Source organism: Platichthys flesus, chromosome 23 (assembly GCF_949316205.1).
Source record: "Platichthys flesus chromosome 23, fPlaFle2.1, whole genome shotgun sequence".
Classification (NCBI taxonomy): domain Eukaryota; kingdom Metazoa; phylum Chordata; class Actinopteri; order Pleuronectiformes; family Pleuronectidae; genus Platichthys; species Platichthys flesus.
In genome coordinates this window covers 8047923-8065470 of record NC_084967.1, presented here as the reverse complement: position 1 = coordinate 8065470, position 17548 = coordinate 8047923, and the positions used below count along the sequence as shown (strand labels likewise).

Sequence of the window (17548 nt, the reverse complement as noted above, 5' to 3'; positions counted from 1 at the left end):
CAAGTCTGACATAGATATAAAGCCAATAAAACCTATTGAATATTTTTTTTAAATGTATATTGTGTTGATGGAGGTGTAAATTATAATTGTTTTGCTTTTACGGGGCAGAAACTTTGTTGATTCCTGTGTTGCAATTTGTGTGTGAGGAGTAAACAAAATCTAACGACTGATCTGAGCATGTCCGAGACGTTCCTGTGCCTTCAACAGACTTCAGCAGCTGCACACATGCCCCACCCCCTGGAACGAACATACACACTCACACACACAATCAGTCCACTAATACAACACACTGGAACACACACTAAACATGTATGAGGACGAAGCAGGTGATTAACTGTTGAAAATATTTGTGGAAATCAGGACAAAAAAAACTGGTTAAAATTTTCTACATCTTTATTCATTAAGAGTACAGAATTTTGTAATTATTGCTCATCATCTAACATTATCACTTGCAATATTTAAACATAGGGTACTTTTTTTTCTTTATTAGACAACTTAAAACATGTTTGGGATTTTTGCCAGTTTGCACTGCATGAGGATTTACAACAATAAATACAGGAGTCGATTCTTCTTTTTCCTTCCTATACTTTTAAAGGTTGTCATATATGTATATAATAGGTATATATACACATATGATGCTGGTGTCGTCCCCCGCCCGCCCACGTTCACGGTCAGCTCACAACTGACAAAAACAAATAAAAACTTTATAAAATAAATGGTTTCTCCCCGACACACAGGCTAGGATCCTGAGGCAGCTGTTAACGAAGCAACCAAGGCCTAGAAGAGAGGATGGGTACACACTCACATACACACCTCAGCTTTCAAGAGGTACATTTACTCTTTAACACGCTCAATACACAAAGCGGAGAAATAAGACTTAAGAACTACAAGGACGACAGGTCACGCTTGGATAAGAGGGGGAGTCTCAACAGCACAAGGTGACGTGCACAAACATCGGCAGAGTAGTGTTGAGGTCACATGGTTTTGTGACACAGCTTCAGGAATCGTCATGTGGGTGTGCAGCAGGTTTATCTGAGGAGTAGGTCTGTCTACACAGCTTTGAATTTAAAAGGAATAGTTTGATATTTAAAGAGTGGAGCAAAATGTGGAGGCGAGGGGAAACTGATACTGCTTCTGACACCAGAATCGATACAGACCACTACATTTAATAAATTCTTAAGGTTTTACTAATGACAAGTGTAAAAAATATCAGTAATCCCACAGTCAAACGGTCATTCTGACATTCTGTTTCAGTACAATTTGAGCAAACAATATTATTAAAATTAGTAAACTTATTAGCTATGGAGGCGCAGGCGGACATGTGTTACGATTGGCCAGCTGCTGCCCTCCATTTCCAGTCCTTTGCTAAGCTAAGCTAACTAGCTAGTGCTGCAAATTTAGAATAAAGAACATATGTGGTATCCAGCTTCTCGACAAGAAAGCAAATGAGCAGATTCCTATCTATTCCTGTATAACGATATTACTCATGTCACAAAAGTTAAAGATTGCATAAATTGTGTTGAAATATTTGTACTTCATTAAAGTCAAAGTATTTAATATACTGGTAAAGCTTTTTGTGCTATTTTCACCTGTTCAATGCAAAATCAAATTTACTTCCACACACCACAACATTTCAGCCGACAAACTGGTGTGCTCAAACAGTTTGAAGCCTTTCTGCAGGAGCAGAGCAGGCGGTGTCTCCCAGCAGGCCAGCAAAGAACGGTTCAGGTGCAGTTTAGAGCCGGTGGCAGCAGGCTTCACTCGGCTGTCAGGTGAAATGACCGTTTTTCTAATTTCCTTTATCAGGCCAACCTGGAAAGAGCTGTCGGGGGATGACGACTGTGCAGCTCATTATACAAGAAGCATCTAAGCCTCACAGGTATGAGGAAGAAGATCTATATATTTGAGATCTTGAAAAATCCCCTTACAGGAAAATGCACATGAACTTTCAGAGAAGCTTGTTGTGTTTCTTGGATGGAAAGAAAATAAATCCTTGTGGAATTCAGATTTTTCAAGATGAACCGATTCACTGTATCAGCGAGTACCAAAGAGTAGTGTTGTGCATGGTCAGTGCAGTACATCTACACAGCACCACACATTAAAGACGACCTGATTGAGGAAATCTGCGTTAGTACCGGACTGGCAACAGCTTGCTCCACATTTGGTTTGTGTTTTGTCACAGTTTTAGAAATCCAGGTTTTAAGTACATTTATCACACTTATCATTAGAACATTTAATTGCTTTATCTTTATGACGCATGTTGATTTCTTCACCAAAACTTATATTAGATGGCGCAAGAGAGAAAGATAGAAAAATCGTAGGTTTTCTATATAAATATCTAAATATACAGTATAACCCTTGTAATGATCTGACAACCTGTCATGCTTCGATTACAGTATCGTCTCTTTGTAAAGGAAAAGACAAACTGAAAAAAGGTTCAGAGCTCACTAAGCTTGAAATACTTTCTCTGACTTCAACATTGGTGACATGTGAGCAGCTGGAGGCCGAGAGAGAAGCAGCTAATGAGATGGTTTCACTGGTCATACTAAGCATTAAACAATTACTACAGGCTGCTCGGAAAGAACCAAACCGCATAATACAAAGTGTTTAAAAACAGATACGACTGTGAATCTCAATAAAATGATGAAAGAAATGACTGATATGATTGGACCCCGCCCTCGCAAATATTACACAAGAGAAAACAAAAACATAATTACAAGTAGAAAAGAAAGACAACAAAAAAAGGACAGGAAAAAGTTTCCGTCACTAAATCTTCAAAAGGTCACCTTCATTCACACAGATTTTTTTTAATCAAGTTTTTTTTATATAGTATATATATTTTTTAGCATCAATAATTTCATCTTTAATAGTTAAACAATAAAAGATCTGGCAATGGGGAGGGGAGGATGAAGGGGTTTACGCAAAACTCGACACACAAATGAGCGTCTAAAGAGAACGAGAAAGTGGTGGTGTGACGCCGAGCGGAAGGGAAGTAAAACATCTCCCAGAAGAAAACGACGCTGGGGGAGCTAGCTAGTGGCGAATGGCAGGAGCAGCTCCGCAGAGTTAAGAGTTAATGTTATTATTATTGTCGTCAAGCATGAATAAATAAAACGGCCGCCATAAGCATGTGAAAATCACTCCTCTCCGCCAACGCCCCTTCTTCTTCAGGCTCGGTCGGAGCTCCCCCCTTCCTCCCCATGAATATAAAGCAAGTGTGTTGACTATTCTGTCCTCCTCTCCGTCCTCCTCTGCAAGTCTGTGCGATTCATGGAGAATTCGTATTTCCACAGTCCGACTCCCACACTGGTTTAATACCTTAAAGACAAAGAGGGGTTTCAGTCAGATTGGGATCATTACAGTTCCATGAGACGACGGTTAACAGATCACTGATATATCAATACACGCTATATAAAGATGGGTGTCATGAAAGCTGCCCAAAGTGAAGCCAAAACATCTGGATTGCCCCCTGATGGTTGGTTATTGTGTAGGTCATAAACGCTGCCTCTTCCATGTTTGCAGATGGGACACTTTCAAAATGCTGATATTACGCCAGATATATAAAATCTAATTTTTGGATGTAGCTACAGAGTAGTTTACATTAATAATGTAAACTACAATAATGCATTTTTAAATTGAGAAACTAATTATTTAATAGATAGGATTCTAAACAGAACTGGATTTGATAAGAAACAGGTTTAAAATTGAATAAGCAGATTCAACAGTGGCTGAATCAGATTTGGTAAAAATGTTGCTTAACCACAGATACTGTTATACACACTCAAAACAACTGATAATCTATTTAAAAGCTGTCCAGGCTGCGTGTCCAGGGGCGTTTTCATACCTATAGTAGTTTGGCTTAAAGGGTCCGTTCTTGTTCAAGCCCAGATACTTGGCCTGCTCGTCTGACAGCTCTGTGAGATGTGCGTCGAACGTAGGCAGATGTAGGCTGGCCACATACTCATCTGGAGGGAGAGAGAGAGGAGGAACATGTTAACATACAGCCGGCGTGTGTGGCAGATAAATCATTGGAATGAAAGAGGGAAGAAACTCAGAGATTCATCATCTCTCCATCTCTTTTCTGTCCTCCATCTCCTCACCCTCCTTCCTTCTTTGCATTCCACCTCACATTCTCGCCATCATCTTTCTGTCAGTGTGTGTGTGTGTGTGTGATGTCACCGACAGTGTGACCTACATTTCCCTGCATGTTTGTCTGTGCAATGCATGTTTGATAGCAAATGTGGCAGCCAGCGCTGCACACATGCTGTGGGCTTAACGTATGCAGGACTCATTGTACTGTGAAGAATTTTGCTATCCAGGGAGACGACTGGACAACAGTTGAGGCAGAGTGAGTCGCCTATAGAGATAAATGCAATAAGCTTGCAGGCTCTCTGCTGGGGCAAAAACAAACCCTCTGCTATCAGCTCCTCACTTGGTGGCAATTTTACAAGCCAACATGGTTATACCTCTCCCTGGCCTGATCACTTACTGTTTACGGTATCTAAGAGAGATTAAGACTTCTACATACTACGGTTCTTTAGTTTTACAGTCTTTCTTTGACACATCAAAGCCAGTTAATCTTACCCATCTTCTTGGGCAGCAGGTAAACATCCTGCTTGTAGCGTCCCTCTGGGGCATTGTACAACTCTATCAGAGCCAGCGCCTGCACAGAAACAAGTGTAACTTTTTCAGATTCTATAACCAACCATCAAAGCAAGTGCAAGGCAAAAGTCACGTACCAAAGTGTAAATAGGACAAACGTAAATCTACCTGTGTCGTGGCAGTGATGGAAAGCACAAAAGTAGGCACAGTGGAACAGCTGAGGTTCAGCAGTCGACCCTGAAGAGGAAGGAAAAGTAATTTAGTTAGATTAAAGAGTAAATGAGGGAAGAAGACTCAGAGGCTTTGCCAAGATGACAAAAAGTTTGAAGTTTTAAAAATATTAACAATGTTATATAACATAAAAATATATAGGTCAAGTTGTTTTTAGACATTTTATTGAAGAATTAATCAGTTATCTTTCATTTCATAAAAGATTAGAATAGATGGATATTAAGAAGTCTGAGAAAAGAGCTGTGTGCTCAAAATGTCTACTGCAAATAAAATTATTTAGCGAGGTAATTTCTATGTGAGAATCTTCTCTTTTCAAAGTTTAGAATGTCAAAAAATCTCTTAACCATTCTCACATCTGACTCTGACCAGTTTACTTTTGCTCCATCTCTGTATGTTGCTGTGGTGCATCGTTTTACACCAGCAGACACGACAGAAAAGATACGTTTTTTTTCCTCCAAAATAAGGAACTGCAGCTGTCTGAGATGCTGCATTGCAGAGAGAGACTTTGGTGGAGATCAAGTGCTGCAGAAGGTGAGGTGAAGTAAAACTGTGTATTTAATTGTAGAAAATGTTTTCTTTGGTCTCTTGTTGTGTTGTGTTGACCCTTGCATAGTGTACACAAAGAGCCTCCCAAGCTGAAAATAAAAAAAATGTTACCTAAATGCTATATATTTTAGATATATGAAAAATGATAGGTGACAGTTTAGGAACTAAACCATTTTGGATCAGAGCTGTTTGGATCATTGTAATCTGGAGGGAGGTGAGATGAGGATGGAGGAGGGGTTGAACCCTGCTTCAGATTAAAGCTGGTGGTCTGTCTGTCTGCTTGTCCATGTCAGACTGCTCTCATTCTGTCACAGTATGTAATACACACACATTTTAAAAATGTGTCTATGCAGGGTAGCGCATGTCTTCAAATAATACAATTTCCTTACCCTTGTTTGTTGAGGATTTTCCACAAAGTTCAGTGAACTTCTTAATAACTGGGCATGACTCAACATGGAATTTGAGTTTAGTTGCAATGACCTGCCCTTACAAAGTCCTGTGTGTGTGTATACCTCAGCCAGCAGCACTATCCTCTTGCCATCGGGCCAGATGACATGGTCCACCTGAGAGCGCACCCTCTCCCAGGTCAGCTCCGGAGTCCGCAGGCTTGTCTGCAGGGTGAACAAAACACCATCGACGATCATTTGCCTTAATCCATTTGCTTTCTCATTTCCGTTAGGACAAACGATCACCCATATTTTACTATTGGCCAAAAGCTGAGAACACATGTTTGGTCTTTTCCAGGGCGCAAGCAGCAGAGAACTGAGTCACGGCTTCCTCTTGTGTCTGAATCTCTTAAGTTACCACAAATACAAACAAGAGGGTCCCCCGGAGTGTGCATACCTATCGCCAAAGCCAACACCCTATCTTGCCATGTTGAAAAAAAAACCTGGAGCCACCCATTTCTCTGGATACGTTTTAATTCATTCTCTCTCTCAGGTGCCATACCTCCACAATTTCATAAAAATCTGTTCTGCAGTTTTTGAGTCGTACTGCTAACTAATGAACAGACAAACAAACACAAATGAAAACATGACCTCCTTCTCAGAGATATTGAAAGAAAAACAAGCATTATTAAGTTGGTGTTGTCTGTTAACTGACCACATCGATCTCAGTGTTGGAGTGTCCCATGTTGCAGACAATGCAGCCATTCTTCATGCGGTCCAGGTACTCTCTCACCACCACGTTCTTATTGCCTGATGGAAAGAGGGAGAAGATAAAAGCAGGAAAGGTTAAACTCATATCTCTTTATGACAGCCGACGGACAGAGGACAGAGTAAGAGAACTGGGACCATATTATTTTTTTCCTCATTACTTTCTGTGATTTATGTGAAGTGGCTGCTGCGACACTCTAGTTTCCCACTGGGATTAAAAACTCTCCATCCGTCTATTCTTTCCAGTATTTTAATTATTTCTTATTATAGTGCTTAGACATCGTTAATTAAGTCTGAGTGTGATCTAGTCTGAGTCTTTCACCTGCCTACGTAGTGCCTTTTTAGGCATATGTGCTTGTTTCTAAAATTACTAACCCTGTAATTTTTTTCAAAACTACAGGGATGCTAAGAAATGAAGATTATTTTTAACAATCATCACACAATTAGCTCTATAGGGCTCCAATTAGCTTTCTGAAGTTTGGTACAGGCGCTCTAATGAGACGACAGTAATAGCGTCCCCAGTATGTGACCTTATTAGAGCGAATGCTTGTACTGTTTCACTATTTCACAGAACTTTGTAACTTTATTGGCAGATTCTTGCAGAAATACCTCATTATTCTCTTATCAATATCTTTCCTGTTCTACTGCATTTTCTGTCCAAAGCTCAAGGCCTGTCAGCAGAGACTCAATAACTCTCTGCCCTGAATAAGTGTTCAAGACATTAAGCTGCTGAGCTGAGAACCTATGTAGTAACTGCTGCAGACGGATGACAGCAGCTGAAACTGTCCAATCCTACTGAAACAACAGTGACAGAATAGTGAATTCCTCAATGATTTAGGTGCATTTAATGAAATCTGTTATTCTTTGTGGGTAAAAAATGCCCATGCAGCTGTAAGGAGGTGATTAGTCGAGGATGTTAAGTTCCCACTGCAGAGTTTTTAACATATTTTGAGACAAAGTCAAAGAGAGACCAGAACCAAACCTGTGCAGGTGATCACGATGTCCACTTGTCTGATTACTTCATTCAGCTTCACCAGCCTGAATCCGTCCATGCTGTAGTGAGGAGAAACAGAATAAAAAACATTAGAAGAATGTGCTGTCAACGCTGACAGGGACTCAAAGGAAACTCAAAAAAGTGGAGTCTCACCAGGCCTGCAAGGCACAGATGGGGTCGATCTCTGTGACATAGACGATGGAGCCCATCGCTTTGAGGGCAGCACAGCAGCCTTTGCCAACCTAAGGAAGAAAATGAGATGCAATAATTTATAATGATAGATCAATAATCAACACCGGTTATTGTTGATTGGGTCCTCTTGGAAATTCATCGTTTGTCATAAGTTAAACGGATAGACATCAATGACTGACAAAAACATCCTCCACAATGAAGAAACTCCACATAATCCAATACACAAAACACCAAAGCTCAATTGACACAACCTGAAGGACTCTACAGTGCATTATATAATAGCAATGTGCTGTATCATTCCCCACTGATGTTAAAGTGTTTTCTTTTCCAAGTTTATTCAGCAGTGCAATGCTGGCAGAGACAAACAATCTGCCAGCCTGGTTGGTTTGGAAGGACGCAACCTTTAATGTCCAGTTACTTTATAAGTAGGCAAACTGTTCTTACTTGTCTTCTAACCTACATATAGATGTGTGTATGTTAGTATTTCAGCATTATGTATAAGCCTGTATTTGTCAGCCTCACCTCTCCGTATCCACAGACCACCACCTGTTTTCCCCCGAACATGACATCAGTGGTTCTCTTCAAGCTGAGGAGAGAAGCACAAATATTTCACTGGCAGCCTGACATTTATTCAGACTGTGGAGAAGAAAGGAGGAGGATGAATTACCAAACTGATTCAATTTTTAACAAAACACTGATTCTCACCCGTCTAAGATGGACTCTCTGCAGCAGTAGAGGTTGTCAAACTTCTGCTTGGTCACAGAGTCATTGACGTTCATGGCTGGGACGCACAGCTTCCCTGCCTTGGACAGCTGATACAACCTACACATAAACAGTAACATTTTGAGAAAACATTATCGAGCTTTAATATTGGTTATTTATTTTAGGATAGTTTACACAGTTTAATTTATGAGAAAAAGCCTTGCAATAGTTGTGTAATCATACTGTGTTTATAGAGAGGATGTTCACCACTAGATGGTGGTGTTACCACATTAGAAACTGTGCGAGTGTGTAAAAATGTGCTTGCACTATCTCATTTGAAATAATGAGAAGTGGTTTTATTGGCAAAGCACAGCGTTGAGTCAGACTTTTACGATGAATAGAAGCCAGACAAGAAGAGGAGCGTGGGTTTGTACCTGTGCACACCGGTGACGCTCTCCTCTACGATGCCCTTGATCTTCTTGAACATATTTGGGTATTTTTTATAAATCCAATGAGTCAGGTCTCCGCCATCATCCAGGATCTGACACAGAAGCAGAGATGAAGCGGGGAAGAGAGGGAGAACAATTAAGAGAAGATAGTGATGAAAATAAAAAGGAACCAGCTTAAAACTGAAACTTAAACTGTTTCTTTCTTCAAATTTATCCATAAAATTATTGAAATAACTTATTTCAGTGCAGTCTTGAATGGCAAACAAAAGTTATGGTTCACAAAATACATTTTTAAACATTAATCTCCTAAGGCTCCTTCCTATATTTCTAGCCTCAAAGGCAGTTAACAGCCATTATGCAAAATCTAGTTTCCTGGTAAAAAAAAAGCAGGTGATGTGCCACTGTGGGATGTAAATGAATGGTAAGATGATTTTTGCATGCTTTAGCAGGCTTCAGTTAGAATGTAGATGTGCTACCATGTTGGGTTGCCAGCCTTCCACGTTGACACAGCGATCGATGCACCACCAGAAGTCATCCTCCGACTCACCCTTCCACGCAAATACACTGAAACCTAGAAAGAGATAGGAAGCGTTTTATACATAAAAGATAGAGTGGAACTGATAAATCAAACAGGAGGAAGATGAGTGATTATTTAAGAGAGTGAAAGACAGCAGAGATGAAAAAAGGCAGGTGTCACACATAGCAACTCCCAAGAGTCTCACCTCCCTCTGCCAGGGCAGCTGCTACTTCGTTCTGGGTGGAGTAGATGTTGCAGGCTGCCCATCTGCACTGAGCGCCCAGAGCTGACAGAGTCTCCATCAGCACCTGAAGGAAGAGCGGGGAGCATCATGTTTAGCTTTCTGATGGATCTGCTGAAAAGACACTGTATTTACACTGTTTAGGCTGTGAATGAGTGTGTGTATGTGAGTGTCTGTGTTTTTCTTTCCTACTCACAGCAGTCTGGGCAGTGATATGGGTGCAGCCAACCACCTTGGCACCGGCGAGAGGTTTCTCCCCCTGGGCTCGCTTCCTCAGAGCCATCAGTGCTGGCATCTCTAAAAGAAAAAGTAAATAAAGCTATCAGCTGGATGTGTATGGACAGAATTCCAATAATTTATTATCATTGTGTGATTTTGATTATGTGTGTGTTTGGCTTCCTTCATGATCTGTGAAGTAATTAGGGAATCATGTGTAATAGTGTGTTGAGTTTTTACACTTGTGGTGGCAGGGGACATATGGTCACCCAGCAGTGTAGAGAGCTGATACACTCAAACACGCAGAATACAATTTGACCCCAAGCTAATGATGCTGTATTTGTTATGTCTTAACTAATGTTTTTATCTGCTGCATCAAAGAAAGGAAATAGTGATTAAGTAAAATGTAAACACAAAAACATGCCATATGAAATGTGACTTGAACATAGTTTTGTTTTCAACACTATTTTCCCGTTGGTTTATCTGATCTTCACTTAATTTACACCGCTTACCCTCATGTTTTCTGTTTGTACGATTAGCTGTGACAAGATTTTTCATTTACCTTGCTCAGCGATCTCGATCTCTCTGCGTCCGAAGTCGGCCTGTTTGATGTTTTTGATGCAGAAGTCTCCATTGCCCTTGGAGTTCTTCTGCTGTTTGTCCCGAGGAGACGTCTCATCGTCTGAGCTGTCTGTGTATGATGCCGCTGAAAGACAGACATGCAAAATGTTATCGGCAGTATGTCAAGCACATCCTGTTGCGATGTAAATTTGTTTTTCAAAAGCTACAACTAGAGATATTTTTATCATTAAACAATCATGTTATCAATAAAATCTCAGAAAAAGTTAAAAACACCTTAACATGTTAAAAATGTCAGACTATTCACCCAAACAGCAAAAATGTTGCCGCTATGTGCAAGAAAATTAATCCTCATTTGAGAGATGCGCTGGTTCTGCTTGTGCAGAGCAGGTACACGATATGAATGTGGACCAGAACTACATAAAACATGGGCCTTTAACGATGCTGTAGTTAAAGATGTGCAAGATTTAGGTAAAGGGATCGAAATTGAAGATAAAATATTCCTAGTGATGTTTTCACAAGTGTGTTTCATCTATTATCGTACAAATTGTAGTTTTCTTTATCCAAGAAGGAGCGTTTACATTTACATCAGGAGTTGGTCATCTCTACGGAGGATGCAATGATTTTGACAGCAGCCCAGACTGGACAAACTAAATGCCTTTTGAGTTTTTATGACAACTGAAGGCTACCACTGGCTCATGTTTGGAATGAGAGGGTGAGGTGAGGGGTATTCAGCTGCAACATGCAACTTCGCCACTAGGTGTCACTAAAACATAGAAACTGAAAGAAAATCTAGTAATAAATGTATCATTCCTAAAAAAAAATCTTAATTTCAAAATCTTGCCTCCATACTGGGGGTAATGTGAGTGGTGGAGATCTTAGGGGGGTTAAGGAGGGATGTGCTGCAAATTCCAAGGGATACTGTAAAACAGCCTAACAGAGTGTGAAGGTGAAGGAAAAGAAAATCACAACCGGGAGGATTTATTATGTCTTTTTCCAAATACAGAATGGTTTTATATACCTATAAAAGATAAAGGGGATTATAAATAACCCATGACAATGACTTAATGTAATGTTTGGTCTCAGTTTGATACCTAAAAGCTTCTTAGGATTCTCCCTTTTAACAATTTGGCAACTACTTTGATCATATCACTCTATAAATCTTTAAAGCTTTGCGTTAAACAAATGTGAAATTAATGGTCTTGGGAAAAGTGCTGCTGGTTTGTTCTCTGTGCTGTGGGAACCATCAGAGAAATAAGGAGCACTCAAGTGAAGGATTTATGGGAGAAGACAGGCAATCAGCAGAGAGGGATGAGAGGAAGAAAAAAAGAAAGAGCATGGAACAGAATTCAAAAGAAGGGGGACGAGACGACAGTGGGTTAAACAAATGTCGAGAAATCGTTTAATATTGGCAGCATTGACGACTCTGGACTCAAACTATAATGGCTGCTGTTAAAAGTTTAAACATAAGAACGCCACAGTGGAGTTGAAAGTGAGCTTGTCGAATCAATGAGTGACATAAATGCTGAATAAGTGCTCTCATCACCCTTGTAACATGTAGGAAGAAAAAAAGCTTTCATGACTTAAGCTTCAGACCAGAGACAGGAGATTAAGTCCAGGGGAGAGGTCGCATCATAATTTAGGCCCTTTTTCTAAGGAAAATATGTAAGAACAAAATATGTTTTTTCTAACAAAATAATCTCAAATGACACTTCAGGCGCCAACTGATTTTCCTCAAGACTGTAAATCCAGTTTTGCTCATCACGCAAGGAATAACATACATAACAATCTAAAGCTCCACTCATTATAATCCAAAAGGTAATATAACATTTTTGAATCTCACCTTATTTAGCTGCAGGTGCTCTTAATTTAATCAACTCATTTGTTTACGATTCATTGTAAGTACTGGGTTCTTTTCCTAAGGCTTTTACATGTGTTCTTCTTTATGCTATTTTGCAAATTTTAGTGTTTCTTATTTGTGTTTTCTTTATGTCCTGGAATGTTTATTTCTTTGCTAAGCTATATTATACCACAATGTATTCCACAGTTAAAATAAAGCTTAATGAATGACAAAAGGGCTGTGTGTCTTAATTTTATAATGAAGCAATGATTATTTATTGTCTTATCTTGTTTTATTCCTAAAACACAAGGTCGTTTTTTCAGCTGACCCCGATTGGTGTCGCTTGCCTCCAAAAACATGCAGCAGCCAGCAAATGTGCCGATGGCAAGTCACAGGACCAAAATATTTCATCTTCTTTCAGTAAGAGTACTCAGAATACTTTTTTTAGAACCCTTAACCCGAGGGACTGATTATGGCCCTCCACTAATACTGACTCAGAGTCCATTTGTCCATCTGCCATCCATCTGTCTGTCCATCATACTGTGCCATGAGTAGAGATGCTGTCCAAACAGTATCACACACACAGATTAATTTATTATGCTAATGGTGCCATTGGAAGACCCGTGCACTCTGAATGCACGGCAGGAAGTCAGAGAGCCTCCAAACACGGAACAGCTTATGCAGAAAATAAACATTTGCTAAAAACTCTGCTGCTCTTAGAGAGATGAGGAATAGAAGGGAGGGCAGAAGGGTTAAGAGGAGAATAAGGAAGTGCAGAAGTGGAGAATGCAGCAGGCTTTTTCACTTTTCTCTAGTGAATGGAGACTCCCCTGGTTGCCTGGAACCTTCATAATTTGTTTATGGATTGATGGAAAGGTTTATAAATCTGTGCTGCAAATATGTATGCATCTTTAACCTTCTAAAGTCCTAAATAAGACAGAGGATTTGTGTCACCCATGCCATTCAATTGAAACCACACCCAATACTTCAGCTCACAGTCTTCTATCCCCCCTCTTCAGTCTTTACCTTTGTTGAACCTTGTTAAGTAGCTACAGGGATTGAGCAATAGGGAGAGAGAGTGTGTGTGTGTAAATGTGTGCATTTACCTGAGCTGTAGCTGTCTGTGGAGGACTGGGAGATGGAGCGGGACAGAGAGCGCCGGCCGATCTTGGACGGGCGCTTGTTGAACTCCTGTTTCTGGTCGGCAAACTGGATCTGAGGGAGAGAGCAAGAGATCAATACTCAGTTTGGTTTAACAACTTGGCCTTCTCATCGTGAAATTAACTAAAAGAAGGTGCCAGGCTTTGAACACTCAAATGCACAGATCCCGTATAATAGCACACAGTGTGGTTATATATTAACAAGTTTATGATGACACTTAAAATTCCATGACCATTAAAATCAAACTTTGACTTCATCTTTAATCCTTTCGAGTCGGGTTATGCTGCATTTAAAGAGATATTTTTGAAAAACTGTTTGAGATAAAAGAAACACAGAAGCAGATAGTAAACAGAAAATATATATAATTACACCTCAGTATCTAGGAAAGGAGACCAGCTTTGATTTCACTCCCACTTTTAACAGATTAAGACAATGAGGCGATTATGAAGCAGCGACAAGGCCAGACGCGGTTTGACAGTTCATCTTGGTCCTGTGAAATGAGTGGGAGGTGATTGGCTGTTCACTGTAGTCAGCCCACTGCACTGATAATGATTCTATCACCATGTTAATCTTATAGCCGTTACATCAGAGCCGATAGTCTGGTGCATCATCATTTATGTGCTGATAATATTAGAGTACGAATGGCTGATTTATTACTGCAATGAAACCTCTCAACAAGAACAAAAAAAGGTAGTGGGGGTGTATTGAAGAAAGAAAACACTAATTTGTGTTTTTTCAATGTCTTTCAAAGTTGTTGAATAATACCCACGGATCAGCATTCATTCTGTCAAGAAATGAATTGGAAAGCAAGAGTTTCTGTCAATGCCAGGGTCTTATGACGGTGGTGTTGAAAAGCTTTAAGGGGTTGATTAAAAAGTGCCGGAACAAGCGTCATTCCTCGCTCAAAAAGCTTGTCCTTGAGCGCATGTTTTCAGGTTTTTATCAAAAAGAGGTTACAAAACAATTCTGACATTAAGACACAGCCCTGTGTGCTTGTACGTCAAACGACAAGAGGTTGCGTGTGTGTGGGTGTCTTCAGTCACTCGTTCTCTCAATGTGCAAGGCACTGTGTGAATGACACAGGGCAGAGCTGCTGTCCAATCAAAAAAGACTGAGGCTCATGAAATCAGTAACACAATGAACCGCTTTCTCATTTCTGGATTTGCTTAAATTTCCAGTTCTGTGATCTCCTAACATCCGATAATGAAATTGTGGACTAAAGCATCAACAGCTCTCCAAATAGACAGAGACATTTAACACAGAAACAGGCAAAACTGTTATGTTAGCCTCCAGTCACAGCATCATCTCCCTGCAACCAGCAGCAAATCCAGATTAATCCGCCCTGTCCTCCATTCTCTCCCCTGCTTACCTTTTTCACACGGGGCTCTCCTACTCCCCCATCCTTTTTCTTCTTCAGCATTGCCAAATGTGCATATGTGTGTGTGCAATGCAAGGCTTAGTGCAGTGAATGGACCTCATCATTCAAGGTCTGATCATTTCAGCGCTGCTACACCTCTTCTCCCTCAGCCACTTTTTGGCCCCCGCTTTCTCTTGCATCCAGCTCCAACTGGTCAGACCATGCGCCAACAAACACAATACAACAAATTGTTTCCCCCTTCCTTTCTTTCTACCCCCTCCCTTTCTCTCTCTCTCCTACCGCTGTATTCTTGTTTAATTGTTGATTGTTCGAGAGATTGGGATCCTTGAATCAAAACCGAAGCTAAGCTTTACCCCAGTTGACCCTGGCTATTAAGTGCAGCGCTGGAAGGACTGGTTATTGAAAAAGTGATGGAAAACTACTGGGGAGGTTTAACTTGATTAAATACAGTTAAACCAAAAAAATCACTCAATTGTGAATAAGAATGAAGATGATTTCATACCCATGCATATATACAAATCTATCAGAGGAAGCATGGAGGTCCTGAAGATGTCTAGAAGTGTTGCTAAAAAAGTAGGATGGGACTTAGTGGAGCTGTTGTACTACATGTACCATCAACTGTTATGAAAGGTCTTTCTATCAAGAACCAAGAGTGCGATAGAGTATTAGGGCCATGTTAAAGAAAAATAAATTCATAGATTTTGGTAGTAAAGTATTTACAAGAATAAAGTAATATGTCGGAATTGCAAAGAAAGTCACAACATAATCAATAAATCAAAGTCCTCATACCTGAGGATTTGTGAAATGTATGCTAAAGAATAACTCAACAAGATGTTCCACATTTCTCATTATAATGCAGGCTAATCGTCAGATACAACCCCTGGAAAATGGCGTGTTGCCTAATATTAGGACTCTATTCATGAAATATTACGAGGTGACCCGAATTTTCCAGCCAATAAAAGAGTCCTTGCAAATGGCTAGAGAGCAATATACAGAGTGGTAGTTCATCATTTATGAGAGGTTGATGGTGCTAATGAACCCTGGCCTCTATAAACAGGTAATAATAGCTCCATTGGTCTCTTCTGGCTTATAGGATGGAGGTTAGAGGACGGGCTTTAGGAGCTCAGAGTTGCAGTAAAGGATTGGGGGTCATTTTTGGGAGCTCAGGAGGAGGAAATAGAGTGGGCTTACGAGACGTTTTTAGGAAAAGATTACCAAAGGTTAGCTCAGGCCTCAGAACAGAGGGTACTGCCAGAGTGTGACACAGTGGTTTGCTCATTTCTGACAGAGCAAGTGAGAGGACAGAGGTAATCCATGCTGTTTTCACCCCTTAGGTATTTCTTAACAAACATTACACTCTTATAGTATCTAGATATAAATTCTGATGGCAACAAGAAATTTTGATTTTTATTCTATGGCTGATTCTTACCTTAAATTATGCAGGTTTTTTAATTTTATTCAGAATGTGATCTGTGATTCTGACTTCATTCATAGAGACAACACAGTGTAGGGTTGTTATCTGCGGGAATGTTATCATATAATACCAATTGTTTATAGAACTGACATGACATGAGGCTCAGAGAGATTTGTTATGTAACAGAACGACAACAGCAACACTCTGCTCCTGTACTGGTACATTGGAGTGCTACCCAGGAATAAGTCTGCATGATTCAGCAGCTGCTGAAAAATCATTATGTGGAGCTCCTTCAATCTGTTGAAAATGTAGAGCAGCTGGAGACTTCCCTTTACATGTATTACTTATTATTTTCCAGACATGAACATATTCAATTGTTAATTTATGCAATTGTTTTTTTTATACTGACATGGTGTTGCTGATATATCACTTTCACAAAAACATCACTTAGTCTTGAATTCCAGCCAAAAAATCAAGTCCAAATACAGTCCATGTGAAAGCTTGTATAAAATATGAAGAAGTTTTCCTGAAATGTTGTGGTTACAAGACCAAAACGTGTTTTATAAAAACTCAGAGCGACCTTGACCTACTCATCCCCAAATTCAAATTAGTGCTTCTTTGTCCGAAATCTGAAAGGAGTCCAAGGAGGTGCTCCTGAGATACTGTGTCCACTATAATGGGAAAGGCAGGCGACCATACAGGCGTACTAATTTACCAAGAGGAAAAACATAATGCCTCAGGCCATCACCTGCATGGAAGCATAAAAAACAGGCAAAACTAGATTAGCATTCAGTCGAGCAGATACCACAGCCAAGGTGCAAAATTATATCAAGCTGCACCAAATTATACACACGAATGGCGACAATTTCGCCATCTTGCAATGATGAAGAAAGCGATTGAAAATTTCTGGATCTGCCCCCTGATCGGCACCAAAAGTTTATGCCTTCTTCCCTGACCCATAATGCATCCCTCCATCAAGTGTCATGTTAATCCCTGCATTTGTTTTTGTTGGATCCTGCTGAAAACCTACCCGCCTTTGTGGACTGAACACATGAATATCACTTTTTTTCTGTCAAACTTTTCTTCACCATCAGTCTCTTTCCTGTGACGGTCTATTTTTTCCACCTTTATTTTTTGACGTTTACGATCTTCCATTTGGTCTCCGTTTAGCTGACCTTGCAGTGCACACACCTTTACATTATGGATAGTGACTGATTGGGAGGCTAATGACTGATTGGGAGACTAATGACATGTGAATAATGAATGTTAATTCAATATTAGGGCCCATGAGAGCTAACTCAGGTCTGCCTCCATAGTCTCATCTGTGTGTTT

The 17548-nt window shown here is 40.1% G+C and overlaps 1 protein-coding gene across 1 annotated transcript in view; it reads right to left on the bottom strand.

Annotated features, from left to right (window-relative positions):
* Nucleotides 1-375: 375 nt before the first annotated feature.
* ahcyl2b (adenosylhomocysteinase like 2b) overlaps nt 376-17548 on the bottom strand; it is a 37384-nt gene continuing 20211 nt past the window's right edge. The window contains exons 2-17 of the mRNA XM_062382752.1: nt 13370-13478; nt 10407-10550; nt 9825-9925; nt 9593-9695; nt 9347-9441; nt 8856-8962; nt 8425-8541; nt 8242-8305; nt 7681-7769; nt 7516-7586; nt 6481-6575; nt 5892-5990; nt 4771-4839; nt 4585-4663; nt 3845-3965; nt 376-3318 (exon numbers count right to left, since the gene is read on the bottom strand). Coding sequence (XP_062238736.1) covers nt 3312-3318; nt 3845-3965; nt 4585-4663; nt 4771-4839; nt 5892-5990; nt 6481-6575; nt 7516-7586; nt 7681-7769; nt 8242-8305; nt 8425-8541; nt 8856-8962; nt 9347-9441; nt 9593-9695; nt 9825-9925; nt 10407-10550; nt 13370-13478 — 1470 coding nt within the window. The 3' untranslated portion in view covers nt 376-3311. The remainder of the gene's footprint in view (nt 3319-3844; nt 3966-4584; nt 4664-4770; nt 4840-5891; nt 5991-6480; nt 6576-7515; nt 7587-7680; nt 7770-8241; nt 8306-8424; nt 8542-8855; nt 8963-9346; nt 9442-9592; nt 9696-9824; nt 9926-10406; nt 10551-13369; nt 13479-17548) is intronic.